This window comes from Cornus florida, unplaced genomic scaffold, assembly GCF_030987335.1.
Source record: "Cornus florida cultivar Cherokee Brave unplaced genomic scaffold, ASM3098733v1 CherokeeBrave_3.0.0_Hap2_Chr09, whole genome shotgun sequence".
Taxonomy (NCBI): domain Eukaryota; kingdom Viridiplantae; phylum Streptophyta; class Magnoliopsida; order Cornales; family Cornaceae; genus Cornus; species Cornus florida.
Genome location: NW_026775579.1, coordinates 93,085,887 through 93,104,801, shown reverse-complemented (window position 1 = coordinate 93,104,801; position 18,915 = coordinate 93,085,887). Strand labels below are relative to the sequence as shown.

Here is an 18,915-nt window from a genome sequence, read left to right as displayed (position 1 = left end):
ACTAGACTACTTCAAAGAAATCTAACGTTAAGCTAAGACATGACTATTGTCATGAGAACCAAAGTTTAAACAGTTTCGGTAACAGGAGAGCGTTTAGCACCAGGGGGCGGAGCCTTTCGTGGGCTAACCGAGGCTGTAGCCCAGGTCCAAAAAAAAAATTACTACTACTATGTAAAATCAACTATAGTCCAGCCCAAGTTCCCAATCCATGATAATTGGCCCAGCCCACTAGCCTAGCAAACCGAAGCTGATTCATGAAGAAGACCACCATTCAGCTTAATTTCAACCCAAAAAAAAACCTTTTTAAGTTTTTATTTACCAAAAAAAAAAAAAAAAATCCCTTTTCAGTTTTTAAATACTTTTCTATTTTCTTCAACAATGTTTTTTTTTTTTCACTTTTTTAATCTTAGTGGAAATTTAAAATAAATAACTTCAACATTCTGTTTATAATGATATTTGGTAATTGAGGTTTTTTTTTTTTTTTTTTGGATTATTGTCTGAAATTTTTTGATATTGGTTTCTTTATTTTAGGTTAAATTTTGATTGTTTTGTATTGAATCATGTTGTTGGATCTAGGTTTCTTCATATTTGGATTTCTCAAAAGAACTAATAAAATTTTTTTCCCAGTAAATCATCTTTTCTGCTTGAATTTTTTATTTTTTTTATTTTTTATTTTCCAGTAAATCCTCTGCTTGAATTTTTTCTTTAGCCCCCTCCACTTTCAAATCCTGGCTACGCCCCTGTTTAGCACCAACCAACATTGCAAATGTCGTTGCGAAAGATTGGGATGAGTCCGAGGTAAAGGAATCCCCAATATCGTGTACATGCAACCCAATCCACCATAAGAGGAGCCCATAAGATAATTTCAAATACAAAGGCTGAAGAACCACCAGATGATTGGGCTTAGGAATTTCAACCAAAACAGGCGGTGGTGTAAGATTTCCAACCTGGGCCGAGCCCACCATGTGATTGGGAATAGAAAGCAAAATTGGGCTTATGTCTTGACCTATGAGACCCAATTGCAAGGGGCCAGCAAACCCGACACTAGAAACTTCTCCCAGAGTCAGATAGAACAGCATAGCTTCCTCAGTATGCCAAACAGGCAAGATAATCATTAAGGCAGCTGATGTGACTGCTGCTGGACAGTTCAGCATCCCGAGGCTTCGACGGGCACGGGTAAGCATACCCGGCGATTTTGACGATGAAAATAGCGAATTTTTCGATGAACTCCTACGATCGGATTTTCCTTTGTTAACAAATATCCACTGCCGTGATTGAAAATGTCCTGACGGATTCCCAAAGGAATGGCTAATGTCCTGACCTAGCGAATTTGGAGAATCAATCCAAGTCCCAATCTCTTTCAACATCAGTGGATATGGAGAAATCGGAGCTTGGCATGAGCGTGAATAGTGGCCAAGGATGCCGCAAGCAAAACCAAACGCAAGCAAAACAGAACGCCAGTTGAGGATTTGAACGATATGATTACCCACACTTGAGAGACAGCCAAATAGGCACCTGCACTCCATATATGCCCAAACATAAACTTCACTCTCAGTAAGAGGGAAACATTTTGCGTGCCAAATCTTGCCAAACAGGGAGTAGCAGGGAACGGCGTCCGTAATACCCACAGCTTCACGATCCTCGACGATGAGAGAAATACCTTTTAGGAAATAAAGCAACTGATGTTGTTTGACCCAACCACAATAAACACAAAAAATAATGGATGCGAGGCAAAAGGAAGAAAGTGAAAGGAAAACAAAGAACCAGAACCTTTTTGCATATAAAGCAAGAAGGAGTAAAGGAAAGGCCCAACAAAACTTGTAAGTAGACTTGGATGATGTGAGTAATGACACGTGAAGAGAGGGTAAATCTCACATACACTCACATACCACTTTTCCTTTGATCCCCATAGCAATCAATAAAGCATAGAACAGTGAACTAAACTATGATTCAAATATTTAGACTAAAGCTCTGATAAACAGAGAACAAGAAGATGGTTATAAGAACCTAACTCTGAAAGCCAGAGGACCTCTACAGGGAGAGGAAATTTTTATTGTACTAATCTTAACCTTCCCATTCTTAAAGGGTTATTGACTCAGGTATCAGCTTATTGGACATTCCATTGAGCAAACACTCTTCTAGTGTAGCTCATTGCTTGCCTCACAACTCTTGTCATCCCTGGTCATACCATTTCTTGAACTTCTTCATTTTGTGCTTTTTATCAAGACCATGCAATATTGCAATAATTGTAAGGAATAAAACTTGTTCTAATTTTTTTCAAAAATATATTTTTTAGTTGTTTAGACATATAAAGTTTTATGTAACATCACTTTTTATTCAAGTTCATAATCTTAATGCCTCGCAAAATTTTATCTTTGGGGGATGAATACGATCTCCAGAATTTCCTTCTATATAACGGGAATGAGGTTGCCTCCTTTGCTTTACTTTAGGGCAAGCCCTGACACTCAAAATTTTGAGAGGTCGTAGGCGAACTTTCAAATATAAGGCCTGTTATCGATAAGGTTTCGCGCTATTAAAATGAGACGTTAAACACAAAATATATTAATTGTTGAAAACACACAAAACAAAACCCGATCTTGGTGCTTTATAAAAAGCATGATCCAGTTTACATAAAAAAATTAAAAATATATATTCAACACAATTTAGTCACAAAAATCAGAATTCAACTTCATATCAAATAAATGTGATCGTCTTTCATTTTAAGCTGCAAAATTGTTATAAAGTAAGTTTTCTCCAACATCGTCAACAGTAAATAAGATTTGATCAACTTTAACTTTGAAAAGTCTCTCTCAACAAATGCAACTGGGATAGTCAATAATACTCTATATGCAATTGAAGTATTTGAAAACAATAACCTAGCCTTTTTATAACATCCAATACCTCAATTGCCTTTTTTGTTATTTGTGGTAAAGTTTCTCTTAAGACTTGCAACTTTGAAAATAAATATGTCCTATCAATATTAGAAACCATGTCACCTTTTAGAAAATCTTTAAGGTTATTTTGGAGGAATGTGACAGTTGATTATACCCATGAGTTAAAATTTTGCTTGTGTAGACTAGGGAACCAGCCCCGCCCCGTTTTTTGGCCGTTTTGGAGGACCGTTTAGCTTATTTTGGCAGTAATGGTTTGATGTAATAAAAACCGGCGCAAATTTGGTGTGAGGGTGGGGAGGTTGTCCCGCCCCGCTTCATTTAGATAGGCAAATTACTTGGTATTCTTATTTCATTAGTATATATATTTTCTAGTATATATATTAAGTAACCTATATAACAATATTAAAGTAACAAATGAATTTGATTAGAAGGAAAGTTGCAATGGTGAAGAACTAAAAATGAGGGGAAAAAAAAGAGCAAATCTATTTCAACAATAAATAAATTATGGTCTTAAACGGAGCGGGGCGGGTACCCGCAGGGGTAAAAATGTAAAACGGTTGCGGGGATGGAGTGAAAAGTCCCCCCGTTTTTGCGGTTTTGGACAGTGACTGGGGCATGGTTTATAAACAGTTGTGGGGGCGGGGAAGGGTACACCCACCCAAACCCGCCCCCGTTGCCATCCCTAGTTTAGATCGAGCTTAACATTTTGGTTGTTTAGACTGGGCTTAACGGAGTCATGCTCGCACATGAGTTCAAAAATAATATAATAATAAAATAAACAAGTTTATGAACTTAAATTTAGAATTTTTTTTTCATTTTTTTATTTTGATTTGAGAGGATAAAAATAAATTATTGTTATAAATTTATATTTATATATTATAAGTAAGTGTGCTTATTATCATATTTATTTTAAAAATTATTTATTGTCATAAATTTACATCAGATACTGTTCAATTATTAGTTTTGAGTAGTGCTACTTACGACGAACACTTACAATGAGTTGTCTGACCAAATAATTTTTGATTGGTTATTTATGCTAAGTATGAGTAAATGGTGGATCTTATTTTCTTATTTATTGTATAAATAACCAATTAAAAACTATTAATGGAGGGTTTTGAAAACTCACTTTTGAGTTAAGCCTTCTAGGATTACTATAATACTAAAAATCTTTATACACTATTAATATAATAATAGTTAATACACTATTAATATAATAAAAGTTAATACTAAAAGAAATATTTATTTTGGAATAGAGAGATTAAAAAAATAATAGTTCCTGCAGTGGATGTGCCCGTGTTCCATCGTCTCTTCCCTAATTTTTCCTGTAAAAAAAATAAAAAGAAAAAATAGTTATTAAGTTATATGCAAATATTGGGAAAAAAATTATATGCAAATATTTTATAGTTTAAATGGCTAATATGCAATTAACGCAAATAAAATCTCTCTCTCGCGTTTAAGCACCATCCAGCTTCAAAGACGAATAGTAGATCGAGAGTCGAGGCTGGAGAGAGAATTAGGGTGTTGAACCAGTGAGACATGTCTCTGGTTCTAGGGTTTGTGGAGGTTCAAACTCTGTGGAAATCGAGCTGCATCTGAAGGGTGAGGTTTGAAAGGCTTTAAATACACATTTAGATTGAGAAACTCAGGCAATGTACAGTGGCTCAAGTGATGGCGAAGGCCACGAAACATCGGCGCCCAGGAAGATCCCGCCGGCGTCTTCCATGTTGTGGGTCCGAAACCTTCGTAGATTCATCGGATCCGGTGCCGGTCTCGGATCCGAAGCCTTGATGGGTCTGTGTTTTCTTCAACTATTCCTCCATTTCTTTACACACGCATGTATATATGTATATTTGCATTGTTTCCTTATATGTACATCTAGAATAATTTGACTGATATGAATATTTCAAAAAATTATTGGAATAACATGAGTAAATGGTTGAAGGGATTTCACAAATTTGGCAAATTAACAGTTTAAACATCATGTTTAATTTAATTCTCTGTACACGAACACATGCTCACTAATGATTTGAGGGGGACTAAACTCGATGCTGTTTTTGGAAGCTTACGAGTCATGTGTGACAGTGGGTAATTTGCGTGTGGACTTATCCAAAAAAAAGTATTGTGTAGGAAAGTTGTTGGATTGACATTATACATTTTTATTAAATTTGGTTTGCTTTGATGGTAATTTGTAATGTGGGTTTCATTGGTGTGTTTCTAGACAGTTCAGTTTGGGGGAGCAATTTCACTATCTTATGATGGGGTTTTGAACTTCTGATAGAATTTATGTCCTTTGAGTGACCTTTGGAAAAGGATCAGTGTGTGGGGTTTTGGTTGTAAATGACTTTATTGGAAAATTCAGTTTAAATATTGGGAAAAATTATGAGTGAACATGGATATCAATTGCTATAATATATAGGTAAAATAAGAATTTCACACACTGTTGGACTAATTCCTATCATCATAGGTCTTTCTAAAAAAAACTTCCAAGATACGCATCCCCCTTTGTGTGGAACACCACGTTTGTGAAGAGATTGAAGTACCTCGAAATAAATTTAATGATTTAACCGTATGCATTCTGATTCTTGTTTGTAGAGCTTGAAACAAAGAGAATCTTGCTTGATATTTTTAAAGAGAAGCAACAAAAGAATGCTGAAACTGGCACAATTCCAAGCTTCTATAAGAAGGTATGAAATATATTTGTTTGTTTAGTATTTGGCTCAGAAACTCTTTGTTATGAAAAGCTAGGCAGCTAAATAAGGAGTCACTTCTTGTGATTTTTCCATCTTCTTTCTTGTTGCTTGTTTCCATTGATCGAGAGCATATTCCATTACTATATGATTTTCTGCTGTTGACTTGGATTATGATTTCCATACAAAACCTAAAGACAGAATTTTCATTATTCACATAAAATTCGAGTAGTTTCTATTTTTTTTTTTTATATCATTTTAAAATTACGTACTCATATATATATATATATATATATATATATATATTTTTTTTTTTCATTTTCGTTTTTTTCAGAAGCCCGAAGAAGGATCTATCAGTCACAGAGTCCAGAGGCTGGCAAAATATCGTTTTCTAAGGGTATCACTTGCTCTCTGCTGGTTTGATGGTTTGTTGGTTATTATTGCTTTAGCATTTCATTTATTGGGGGCTTTAAATCTAGTATTTAAAAAAATATATATTTGAGTGAAAAAGGTCTCCTTGTCTTGTGTTGTTACATTGAAACTTCAAATTTTGTTTCTGTACTAGATAAATTATTAATAAACTTATTAGCCCATATAAGACATCAATAAGGTTATGAAGCCGTAATATGTATGATTGTCTGGTTTATTGTGTTGATGTGGTTTGATTCATTGACAATATGTCTTCAATTGTGCAGAAGCAATCTGATCTTTTGCTAAATGCTGATGATCTCGATGCTATGTGGGTTTGCTTAAGAGAAAATTGTGTGATTGACGATGCAACTGGTGCTGAAAAGGTTAGTACACTACTATACTCTGTCAAGAAATCTAAAAGGAACCCATATTTTCTTCAAATGTATGACATTGGCAGTTAATAAGTTGATTTCTTTTCTCTTTTTTTCCCTAGATGATACTCACTGCCAAACCCAAATCCTCCCCGGCCCCCCCCCCCCCCCCCCCTCCCCCCCCTCTTCCTCTCCTTCTCAAGGAATTGTTTGCACCCAAGAGGATTCGAACCTTAGACCTGATGCTTCCTGAGGCACCAGGTTCTTACCCACTTGAGCCAACCCCTTGGGGTTAAAGTTGATCTCTTTTCTTTTGAGATTCTTCCAGATTTCTGATTAGTTCTGGTAATTACAGCTCATTACTTGGATTATTCTATATGTTGTTGAAGGTCACGATTTTTTTTAATGGTTCTTTTTATATATTGTTGTTATTTATTTAATATGTAATATCAATTCAGAGACTACTCTTTCTATGGCTTTAATAATTATCTAACCTACTTTTATCTACATATTGAAGTTGTAGTTGCACTTTACTCCTTGGTGTCTCATACCGTTTCATCTCACCTTCCATAATGACCATGGTTGCAAGGAATATTAGAATTTTCTTTTCCATTAGGTAGAGAAAATACCGCGTACATTTTTTTCAGTGTTATTTATATGTCAATATTGGCAATTTTATATATTTGTTACATTTTTTCTTTTTTCCTTACAAGACTTAATAAGTAAAAAGACAAAATTACCTTTTAAACTTTGTGGAAGTTTATTGATGCACGGCAGAAGTGTGAATTAGACTACTATTACCTCAACTGATGATAATAGATTAGCTAGTCAGTAATATTGGATTTCTTGCCAATTGCTTGTTTCAGATTTATTGTTAAAGTTAATAAATTGGCACTTCTGATCTGATTCCTAAAGAAAATTAGCCTATGGTATATTTTTCTTCTTTTGTTCTTAATTTCTCTGATTTTATCGGTTCCATGTTTACAGTTTTATAACTTCTCTTGGGTTTGGTGCAGTTTTATTTATGGCGATGCTAAAACATGTTTTTTATGTCCTCTTTCTAGATGAATTATGAAGACTTTTGCCACATTGCCTCCGTTTGCACAGAGCAAATAGGCCCTAAATGTCGACGGTTTTTCAGTCCTTCAAATTTTATGAAGTTCGAAAAAGATGAATCAGGAAGAATTGCCATACTGCCGTTTTACCTTTATGTGATGCGTACGGTAGGTCTTGCTCTTCGATCCTTAACAGAGCTTTTTTTCTTTTAAAAGGTTTTTTTTTATTTATATTTTCTAATAGTTAAAAGTTTGTATATTACTTTGTGCTTTGTCTTTTTGTTTGCATTTGCATCTGTGCTGTTTGCTTAGTCCCACTGTAGACAATCCTTAATTCTTTTGGCGGAACTAATTTTGTTGCTTGTTGTGGACGTTGAAGTCTCTATATCAAGTTACCTTTTGACTTGGTGTTATTGTTTCTCTATTTGGTTAGAGCAATGTAATAAAGGCACATAAAATCAAGTTGCTTGTTTTTACCAAACATCAAATAGTAGTAGTAGTAGTAGTAGTTGCAGTTTACTGTATGGTTGTCACAAGTATTCCTCTATATGGTTTTGAGCTATGTTAAGAAGGCATATACTAGAAGTGCAAGTTTAGATGGGATTGATGCAAGTCTTCATGGTCAAGTTGATTATCACGAGGATTCCGGGCTATGAAAAATATACAAATATGTTAAAAGCAATGAAATCTGAGATAATGTAGATGAAATAGTTGTGTCGCTTGCAATTATAGTAAATGTAAGAGAAACAATAGATGAAGATTCTTAGCAACCTTGACAGAGTTTCCATAAGAACACAAACAGAAGAGATCTCATGAATGACCTGTAGTTGCAAGCAACTGCTACTGTCTCCAATTTAAAGGGTAGCCATGGGACTACAAGATAGTGGTATTATAATCTGCTAATTTTTGCTGTTGAATTAGTGTATATAACACAGCGACATTAACAGCTGTCAATGAATTCCTTCTGTTTGATTGATTCCTAAGGGTGTATTTTGGCTCTGATGCCAAGTTTGTTATATAAATTGATCGAGTTTATTGAAAGGGAAGCTCAACTGAAAAACATTGGATTTCTTTGACAAAGTATAATGGATAAAACTACCAAAAATACATACCATAGCAGTAAGTAAAGTAGCGCTACGCATCGATGATTTGGTCAGTGCAGTTGGACCACCCTGATTGGGCTATCACGGTCCTGAGAATTAATGCATCATACCAAGTTCTGGGCTTGGATATTTAAATGGAAACTCAGACTTGTATTGGTTTTTTCTTGTCTATCTCTCTCTCTTTCTGCTTAGTGTCACATAATATTTATTTTGTTGTTGTCCAGGTTTCACTTACTCAGGCCAGAATTGATATGAGTGAGCTTGATGAGGATTCTGATGGTTTCCTTCAACCTCATGTATGGTTCTTTGCCCTAACCAAACTAGATCATACAATACCATACAGTAGTTATTCTTTCCTCAATATAACCACAATGTAGAATATCTACTTGTTGCATGGCAACCTATCTTGTGCAGTTTTGTATGTAAAAGATTTGATTGTATTCTTTTTTTTTTTGCAGGAAATGGAGGCCTATATACGAGGTCTTATTCCTAATTTGGCACAACTCCGTGACATGCCTGCGGCTTTTGTTCAAATGTACTGCCGCATTGCTGCACACAAATTTTTCTTCTTTTGCGACCCTCATAGACGAGGTTTGCCATGGCCCAAGTTTCATTTGTACCTGAGTTGATTTCCATTAGTCATTTTTTAATTAGTTGTATACTCAAATGTTGGTTTTTTCATGTAATACTAGCATTATGTTGTTTTCCACGTTTACAATATGTTTCTCTGTTGTGTTCCACTGCACATCTGACACAGACTATGAGCTCCAATTGCTTAAGATAAATACACCTCTAAATCCCTTTCTTAGTTGCAAAAGTGGAACCTAAGGGCTTAACGGATGAGCTTCTGCAGATGTTGGTAGTGGTAAAAAATATCTGTGTACGAAACGTGAAGTTTCTGAACTTCTATATGATTTTCATAGATTTTGGATGCTTCAGAAGTGATGTGTTATCGCAAGACACCTTGAGATGTTATCATCTCAGGTGAAGCTATGAGGCTTCCTGTGATCAGGTTGAGATGACGTCATCCTGCTAATTTTTTTCTATCTCATAAAAAAAGCCTTGCAGCCCAGTGAAACTGAAACAACTCAGTCTAGTTCTCATAGCATCACAAGACTTCAAACCATGGCCCTCGTAGGGATTTTCAGTTTTTATAAATGTTCTTTGCCTATATGACCTTTGGATGTTCGGTATATGAAAGTACAATTTTCATTTTCTTTCAGGAAAGGCATGCATAAAGAAGGTGCTGCTCAGTAATTGTCTCCAGGAGCTAATGGAACTGCACCAGGTAATATGTAGATGAGAATTTTCTCAACTGTCAAAATATCCTCAACAAGAAGAAGATATCGCATATGTTTTTTTGGCTTTTGCAGTCTGTCTTCCTCAGAAAGTATATTTCTGTAACGCTTTTAAGTGTTCTCCCTGGTTTTATGGGATTATGTTAACTGAATGGCAATGGTCTTTTCATGGTTGATGTTTTCATAAATGATTTCCCACCTTGAAATCATTCTGTTACTGATACTAGTTTCAAAAATGTATTTCGTGTTGCCAATTGTAAGTAAAGAAAAGCTTGTTCTAAAGTACGGTACAAAATTTTGCAAGGGAAATCCAATTAGGAAAAGGTCATGGATTTAATGTGCAGTCTGTTGGTTGCTGAGTTGGCCTTGCCATTTGGTTTCTTTTGTGAAATTAGTTTTATTAATGAAAAAGAGGAGAATCCTTGTTAAGATTAGTTTTATTAGTAATAGTGTAAAATCCTTGTTAAAAATAGTGTGTTATTTTACTGCTGATTTACTTTTGTTTTTTTTGGCAACCATAAGGAGCATAGGGCTCTGTTGGTTGAAGTTGTTACCTTGCTGCAAGGTCGGGCTTCATTGTTTTGCAATTAATACCTAAAAAGGCTGTTTGAGTCCATCTTGTCTACTTAAAACTTTATTCAGTAAGATCCTGTGTTGTATGCTTCCTTCATGATGATGGTTTTATATTTTTATTTTTTAAATTTTACAGTTAATTTTTTCTTAAAAGATTTGACAGATAAAGTTTCCACCGTCTTCTCCATCATGAGAACAAGCACATGCATCTCACAATATGTATATTTTTTTCGGAATTAATATTTGTAGAGAATCTAGAGATTATGGAGTTAGATTTGCTTATGGACGTGGCAATATACCAGCAAGACTGTTGACTATGAAAGATAGTAGCGCTATTGTGGGTTTGCTTCTTTCACACTGTACAAAAACGGGAGACTAACTTTTTTGTATTTTGAATGAATTTCAGTAAATGAATGAAAACCTTATACTGTTATAAATGAACACAACATTTTGGCCTCGAAATGGGATTGATAGAACAGGAGCTCAATATGTATGAGTTTGTTTATACTCAACTTTTTGTAATAAATGTGAATAATTGAAATGAATTTTCCTACATACAATTCAGTTAGGAGCTAACTTTTGCTTCTTACCTTTTTTATTTAAATTAGGAAAGTGAGGAAGAAGTCACTGATACAGAACAAGCGGAAAACTGGTTTTCGTTGACATCTGCACAACGCATATGTGGTGGGTAGTTTGAACTTCTTCAGTTTTGATACATGTTGAGCTATTGTTATTTTTTTTTTCTTGTTTTCCTGCTATTCTTGGAATTGGTATTAATCTGTCTGTTATGAGTATGTGCTACATAATTGGCTAGTGGAACTGAAACTTTCATTAAACCCCAAAATAAAGAATTTTATTGTCAGCAGTTTGCATCATATGAAGTTGCTCGTGCATTTGAGGTAAGTTGAATGGCAAGGCAAAAATAGATTTGAAAATGAAACTGATTCCATTTCATGTTAAAAATGGCCCCTAAAGAAAGGCTATTAAAATACATGAATTAGAATGACTGGTTATTTCATATTTGCCATTCATTTTAGGATTCTGCAGATGAAGCTATTTGAACTATAAGGTTCTCCATTTCTGAAATTCATTTGGAGTTAACGTCTGAGCGATTACCAATTTATTGTACATTTAAAATTTTGTCATTCTTAAATAGTCTAATCTTTATTAGGATCCTTACATAAAAATAATTGGACCTTAATATCAGAATATTTTGCACCCCAAGCTAGGATATCAAGGTCTTTAACGGAGGACGACTTCTTGAAAGATTAGGCACAGCATGCTCTCAATTATTGTATTGCTTAAGCATGTGTTATTTTATGCATGCCATACTAAAGAGTCTGCTTTCTAAAGACTCAGAGAGGGACACAGCACCCCCTCTTTTCATGTACCCCAACCCCATAGGTTGTGAAACTGGTTAATGATTCTGTTTCACGGCAGTTTTGCCAATTTGCTTCTTATGTAGATCATATCAGCTGTTCTTATTTAAGCCAATTCTTGCTATGTACATAAAGCTTTATTATTTGTAATGGATTTAACTTACTCTGTAAGCTCAGAGTAGAAGTTCTAATTGTTTGGAAAATTTTCTAGCTGCTATTAGCATGACTTTTGTAACTTATGGTGCTCATATTCATTCTGCAGATATGTTTCTTGCCCTTGATAAAGATATGAATGGGACGTTGAGTAAGCAGGAACTACGAGAATATGCAGATGGGACTCTGACAGATATTTTCATTGAGAGGGGTAGAAACTGACAGTACTTTTCTATGAAATTTCTTGAAAATCATTAGAATCTGTCTCGTGTGTTTATTTAGTCGCTTGAGAATAGTCTTTGACCCCTTACTTATTTTTGTTTACTGTTGGCAATCCATCTCTCTCTCTCTCTCTTTGTGGCTTCTCCTAAGAAATGTTTTGCTTGCTAAAATCCTCTTTTCTTTCACTACTAAGGGAGGTCGTCAAAACTTAGCTTCTGTACTTCATCTTTTTTTGGTAGAAATAGATTATCTGGTAGAAGAATAACTTCTGTTTAGGACAAAGCACAGGTGTTTTTCTTTGCATTCTTTAATCAAAAGAAAATTTGTTCTTAAATTTTTTTGTAGGCCTCTTGCACAAATTTTGAATTGAAAAGGATTGTTATCATATCAGATCACTCTTAGTCATTATTTTGTCCATTAGCAGGATTTAGATTGCAATCCAATATCATATTAAAGTCTTGTTCCAAACCTTGGCTATTTAGATTTGGATTGTCCATTAGCAGGTCCAAGTGATGTTCCTGGTAATTCGTACTGCTGGGTGATATTGACTCTCTTAACGGTGGTTGCCCTGAGTCTCAAATGTGCACATTTGTCAGTCCAAGGTTTTATTATTCCATAAAACAGTATTTCTACATGTTAAAAGATTTGTGAGAAATAGATTACTCTTGCAAAGCATATTTATGTTGTAAATAGTATAAATTGTTGAAGTAGCCAAATGAATTTTGTTTGATGCCCTCGAATTATTCATTTTGCTCCGTAAGTAATATTCCTCTGGTTGGTGTATCTATGTGTTCTTCTTTCCAATTTATAGATAGATCTGTACTACATTTTCTGATTAATTCCTGGTCATGTTGGGTTTCAATTGTTAGCCATGTTTATACATTTTTTCTTTTGGTTAGGTAAATACTCACATTCACACCCACTGGGGCTCAAATCTCTCACCTCCCCCTTGAGGGTGGAGAGGCTATACCAACTGTGCTAATGGCCGATCAGTATTTTCTTTCAAGTTTATTTAAATATTTTGCAATATTCATAGTCTTAAGGCTGGAATTACCCAATCTGATCACTTAATATATATATATTTATATATATCCCTTCTCATCGTTACAAACCAAACAGAATTTTATTTCTGTCCCATCTCTGGTGCCTCATGAAGCATCAGGTCTTAGTATCGATTCACAATTCCTTGGAGAGGGGGGTAGGAAAAAAGAAATTCTCACCAGCTATGCTTTTTAAATTTTTTTCAATATTTATATATTGATGTTCCCAATATCCTTATATATCTGTATTACGTTTTCTGATTAATGTCTGGTCATTTTTGGGTTTCAATATTTTGCCATGTTTCTACATAGAAAGATATTATACACTTGTTATGAATCTTATCATCTTCTTCCTCCTTTGTTTATTTATTTTTTCTCTCTTTTTCTTTTCTTTTTTGCAATGTTCAGTCTTAAGGCTAGACCAAACAGAATTTTATTTCTGTTGTATGTCAGAAACTCTAAAAGTCCTCTCAGTAATTCTCACCAGCTATGCTTTAACTTGGAAACTTCATTACCTGTTGTATTTTTTCTAGATTATCTTTTGTTGCTCTCACTCCTAGCTCTATTTTTGGCTATGAATAGCTTTTGATGAGCATGTCCGCCGTGGCAAAAGTGGAGGAGGTAATGCTAGAGAGATGGATTTTGAAAGTTTTCTTGACTTTGTTCTGGCCTTAGAAAACAAAGACACTCCAGAGGGGTTAACATATTTGTTTCGGTGTCTCGATCTTCATGGAAGGGGATACCTCACAACAGCTGATATTCACACTCTTTTCAGGTGAGCAGTCTGTGTTTAGCATTCAACTTAAATTTTCCGTTATAACTTCTTTTTTCCTATTACCAAACATTCTACATGCTTCTTTGTCTGGTTGCAAGACAAGTTTTAGAATTTTGGAATTCTCTTTTCCCATCTTTTAAGCAACCAAGCGGAGGAAAAAAATAATATGGAAGAAAAGAAGGGTAGCATCCGAAAGCTGAGATGTTAACTGATACAATCTTCCTACATAAAAACTCTGTAATTTCCTGCTTGTGGTTCTAGAGCATGTTCTGCGAGTCTCAAATTACAAGATACATGAACCCAACTACTGAGTTTGGGTTTAGGAACCTTGTTGAAAACTTCTACACTAATTGAAAAGTTTTAGAAATCAATCTCTCTACCATTTCTCATCAGTTTTCACCTTAACAAATATTTCTCATATGAAATTTTCTTCCCCGTGGATATAAAACAGAGATGTACACCAGAAGTGGATAGAGGGAGGGAATTATGAACTATGTATTGAGGATGTAAGGGATGAAATTTGGGATATGGTGAAGCCAGCTGACCCTCTAAGGATCACACTGGCTGATCTGCTATCTTGCAAACAGGGTGGGACCGTTGCGAGCATGCTTATGGATGTGCGTGGTTTCTGGGCCCATGACAATAGAGAAAATCTTCTCCAAGAAGAGGAAGAGCCAGAAGAAGAATGAAAGATGTGCATGCATGCATGGAGTAGATATATAGGAACTGTATCTGTACTACTAACACAAAAACTGGAGTTCGAAACTTGTATCTGTACTGTACTACTAACTTGTATTTTTATTGAAAGGGAGCACACTTCGATGGTGTATTTTTATTGTGTGTTATTTTTACGTGTAAAAGAATGATATTGATAGCCTTGCTGGAAGATTGTTAATGTAATTCTGTTGTACTTCAATATAGAATTTCGTTCCAATTCCCTAAACAGCTGCTGTGAGATTTCTTCGTGTCCATGTTAATGGACCTGTACAGAGTGGTTTTAGATGTTACCACCACAAGCTAATAGTTTTGAGTGACACATCCTGTCGTACTACACCACAAACCATGAGGATTGCACCTCATGGTACCACTGAAATTCTTTTCATCCTCATCTCTAAATGCAGAACTCTTTTAGTACTTCACCTTATTGTCATGGACGCGCCAAAAGTCCTGTTAGTACTTCATTTTATTGTCATGGACGCATACATGTGCTACGTGAAACACCTCAATTTATTCTTTTTGAGTGTCAAACCAACCCATTGTTTGGCTGTGTTGCATCAAGCAAAGCTTGGAAGTGAACTCAAACCTTTTCCATTTGTTTGATAGAAGAGATCCCATTTTCATATGCTCATTTCAACATCTCTCAAACAATTATTTTGCCCATAGATGGAGTGTTTTCTTTGGACTGTTTGGAACATAAAATAGTTAAAAAGTATTTTTTATACAGCAATTCCACAACCACCACATCTGTGAATATCCCATAAATTGTTTAACAGACTAATAAAGTAAGTTCAAGCAGATCATGGTAGAAAAATAAGTGATTGAGAATAAAGTTTAAAATACATTCATGGTAGGCATATAGCAATAATACAATATATCAACATCATTCACCCATGTCCCAAAAACCTAATACATAGCAAGAATCCCATTTGCCCAAACACCAATCATTCAACCATTCCGGTCCTCCAATGCTACAAACATCTCCCCATTTGCACAATTTTTAAACAAAAGTCTCAAATTTGAAAAGCCAACTCCCTTATTCACAACCTGAAATGGAAACAGTTTATGAAGCATAAGATGCAGTAAAAAAAACAATCAATCCAAAAAATATATATATAACAAAGCATATTGACCCAGACATAACCAACAGTTGATTAACGACTTTTACATACCCATCTCCTCAAATCATCACAAAATTGCTAACAAGAACAAAATTAGCATACTGAGCACCTTTTAATGAATATATTACCAAATTATTTTGGCACTCGAGTATTGTTTTATTTATTAGTTTGATAAACGAGATCAATTTATTCATATGGAAGGGAAAAAAAAAAAAAAAAACCCAACCGATTAAAGTGAGATTATGTGCATTTTAAAAAACCATTACCTTCAAGTGTGTTAGAATATTTCTCTTATTATTTGAAGCCCAATTTTCTATTTTTTCTATGCTTTTCAAAGCACTACAAAAATGGGTTGCCAAGATTCTGCTTCACAATACTTGCAAACAACCATTTTCCTTTCCTAAAAGAGTTTCTACTATCATGGATCAAATCAATGGGACTAGTTGCTCCTTTGGTTTCAATAATATGCTTTCTCCAAAAAGTATACAATTTATATATCAACAAAATTGAATACAATAATCTGCTTTCTCCAAAAAGTATACAATTTATATATCAACAAAATTGAATACAATCTCATCATGTCAGATGTTTCTCAGCCAAGGTCATACACATGCGAATGGAGATCAAGGACTCCCTCATTTACAGTTTAATCAAAACACACAAATGGGATTTCATCATCACTCAAATTCATCAGGTCCATCCAAGATAAATCTTTATAGTTGTCAGATTTTTCTTCTTCATCACAAGTGGATTTCAGCTCCTGCAGTACTTCTCCCATGTCTGATTTTTCTTGCATATCTTGAAAGGACATATATGAAAAATGCTCCCCTTGCTCTACATGATCACATACAGATTTCAGGTCCATCCAAGATAAATATTCTTCAGTCTTCGCATCTGAAGTTCCCAATTCCATGTCCAATTTTTCTTGTTCTTCACAAGTGGATTTCAGGTCTTGTAGAACTTCACCCATGTCTGATTTTTCTTGCAGCTCTTGGTAGGACATATCTGAAAAATGCTCTTCATAATCATCAAAGGATATCAGGTCCAACCAAGATAAATACTCTGCAGTCTTCGCATCTGAAGTTCCCAATTCCATGTCAAATTTTCCTTCTTCACTAGTGGAATATTTCAGCTCTTGTAGTACATCTCCCATGTCTGATTTTTCTTGCAGCTCTTGGTGGGACATATTTTCAAAATGGTCCTCCTGCTCTGAAATTTCCAATTCCATATCCGATTTCCCTTCTACACAAGTAATGGTGGAATTTTTCGGAACATCTTGAGTGCCTTCATTCTTATGTTTTCCTTCTTCCTTGCTTTTCTTGCTATTATCCCTTATTCGGCAAAGGACCCATTTTTGGAACTGCATCACACCCAAACAGAACAATTATCAAATATGTATACAAGTAAATTTCAAAGGGTGAGATGATTACAGTAACAATAAATTAAATAGAATAATAAGCAAGCATGCACTAAGCAAAAGAAGAACTGATACAACTAAAACACGCCATTCATCAATACCATGCATACATGGCAAACACAGATTTATAACTTATGGCTTATATATATACGCAAAGACTCAATTTTTTATAGCTTGACATTTTACTATACAATGCTCACATGAATTAATTGAAAACATCTTTCATTTTAGGGAAAAAAAAATCAGTCATTAACAATTGCATATAGAATTTACATATACATACATCAGGTTGGTTTACTTATTTTCATGTCGATCTGTCTTAATTTGTGAAGCTCATCAGCAAGGATAAATTAAAAAAAAAAAATAAAAAATCACAAACTTAGTAGTGAAAATTAGGAAGAATAAGCCTGAGAATTTCCGTGGCTGATCTCTCCAGAGCACATCATAAAGTAACAAGGGACTATTGACTACACCAAGGGACAATTGACTACACCAAGAGTACTGTGCAACTAGCTAGCTAGCTATTTTCATGTCTAGCTTAAATTTTCCAATTGCAATATCATGATGTAATTATTGAAAACATCCATTGTTAACTGATATTAACTATAACCTCAGCAAGGAATACATGCTCGAAAATTAATTGATTGAGAGTTTATACATAGAGTAAGTACCGTTTCTCTTGAAAGACAATATTCATGCATAATCCAATCAGTTTTGGTGCATTCCTTCCGATTCTTGTTCTTGTTCTTGTACTTATAAAATGTCAAGGTTTTGATGTAGCCAATGACATTCAGATGTTGGGTCTTTCGAATGCATTTGTCACCAGTGCTGGCCTTCCAATATCCTCCAACATCAAACTTCCCTTTAACACCTCTTTCCGGCCTCTTCCCTCCGTCAGTAGCTGCACATTTCTTCTGTCGATTCACAAAGTAATACCTATCACGCTGATGCTCATGCTCTTCATTATCCATATTGCCCATGGACCCATGAATATCATCTGCTAGACAATAATTATAGACATATATACATATAAGAGATTATTTAATCAATAATTGAATTTAAAGAAATATATATAGATCATGATATAATTAATTACGTACATGAAAGAAACCATGGTTCACATGCGTAGATGTCCATATCAATGACTGCATTGGATGGCAGTTCTTGTTCACCATTAAGCTTCCTCTTCAAGTAGCCAGAAATGAGTTCTTCATCTGTTGGTTCAAACCTATATCCAACTGCTAGTACTTGAGTGTTTCCAAAGTAACCACAAGTACTAAGGCATTGTTCTGTTTGATTGAAGCGATTAATACTCATGGGATCAGTAATTTGCAGCTGCAAATTCTCAGTGCCTTCAGATAATTTATTGTTTATTCTTTTGCTCCCATCCCGGATTCTACACAAAACCCATTCTTGGAACTGCACTCACACCGAAACAGAACAACTAATGAATATATAAATCACAATAAGTAAACTTCAATTAATATGATAAAGAGAAAATAAAAAAGTAATTCTCACTGAATTAAAAATTTCATTGTTGTATATTAATACTAATATTTTGTGTAATCTTTAATTTTCCATTCCCAATTATAGTAAGAAAGCTAAAGGTAGCATAGCTCAAAGTTTGCAAACCAAAAGAGGAGGGTGGGCTGGGCATATATACCTAATGTGGAGCTTAATTATCAACAAAGCCTTAATG

At 34.8% G+C, this 18,915-nt stretch overlaps 2 protein-coding genes and 1 non-coding gene across 3 annotated transcripts in view; 2 read left to right on the top strand and 1 right to left on the bottom strand.

Annotated features, from left to right (window-relative positions):
* Positions 1-4,335: 4,335 nt before the first annotated feature.
* Positions 4,336-14,904, top strand: LOC132275256 (probable serine/threonine-protein phosphatase 2A regulatory subunit B'' subunit TON2). The gene is made up of 12 exons (XM_059776713.1): positions 4,336-4,685; positions 5,487-5,578; positions 5,916-5,978; positions 6,277-6,375; positions 7,428-7,586; positions 8,746-8,817; positions 8,980-9,112; positions 9,745-9,809; positions 11,001-11,076; positions 12,034-12,135; positions 13,769-13,961; positions 14,413-14,904. Exons 1-12 carry the CDS (start codon positions 4,544-4,546, stop codon positions 14,648-14,650), a joined length of 1,434 nt encoding a protein of 477 aa, XP_059632696.1. The 5' UTR covers positions 4,336-4,543; the 3' UTR covers positions 14,651-14,904.
* On the top strand, positions 14,142-14,259 carry LOC132275815 (small nucleolar RNA snoR104). Its single transcript, XR_009470761.1, has one exon. It is a non-coding gene; the product is annotated as a small nucleolar RNA snoR104 (small nucleolar RNA).
* A 1,350-nt stretch (positions 14,905-16,254) lies between the features above and the next one.
* LOC132275255 (protein ATAF2-like) overlaps positions 16,255-18,915 on the bottom strand; it is a 3,078-nt gene continuing 417 nt past the window's right edge. The window contains exons 2-4 of the mRNA XM_059776712.1: positions 18,317-18,635; positions 17,888-18,213; positions 16,255-17,159 (exon numbers count right to left, since the gene is read on the bottom strand). Of these exons, the coding sequence (XP_059632695.1) occupies positions 16,446-17,159; positions 17,888-18,213; positions 18,317-18,533 (1,257 nt within the window). The 5' untranslated portion in view covers positions 18,534-18,635 and the 3' untranslated portion in view covers positions 16,255-16,445. The remainder of the gene's footprint in view (positions 17,160-17,887; positions 18,214-18,316; positions 18,636-18,915) is intronic.

Excerpts from the sequence above, each read along its gene's own strand:
- LOC132275256 (XM_059776713.1), top strand. The coding sequence starts at position 4,544 with ATGTACAGTGGCTCAAGTGATGGCGAAGGCCACGAAACATCGGCGCCC. Across the intron at positions 9,113-9,744 it reads TTGCGACCCTCATAGACGAG|GAAAGGCATGCATAAAGAAG; the intron begins GTTTGCCATGGC and ends ATTTTCTTTCAG. Across the intron at positions 9,810-11,000 it reads AGCTAATGGAACTGCACCAG|GAAAGTGAGGAAGAAGTCAC; the intron begins GTAATATGTAGA and ends TATTTAAATTAG.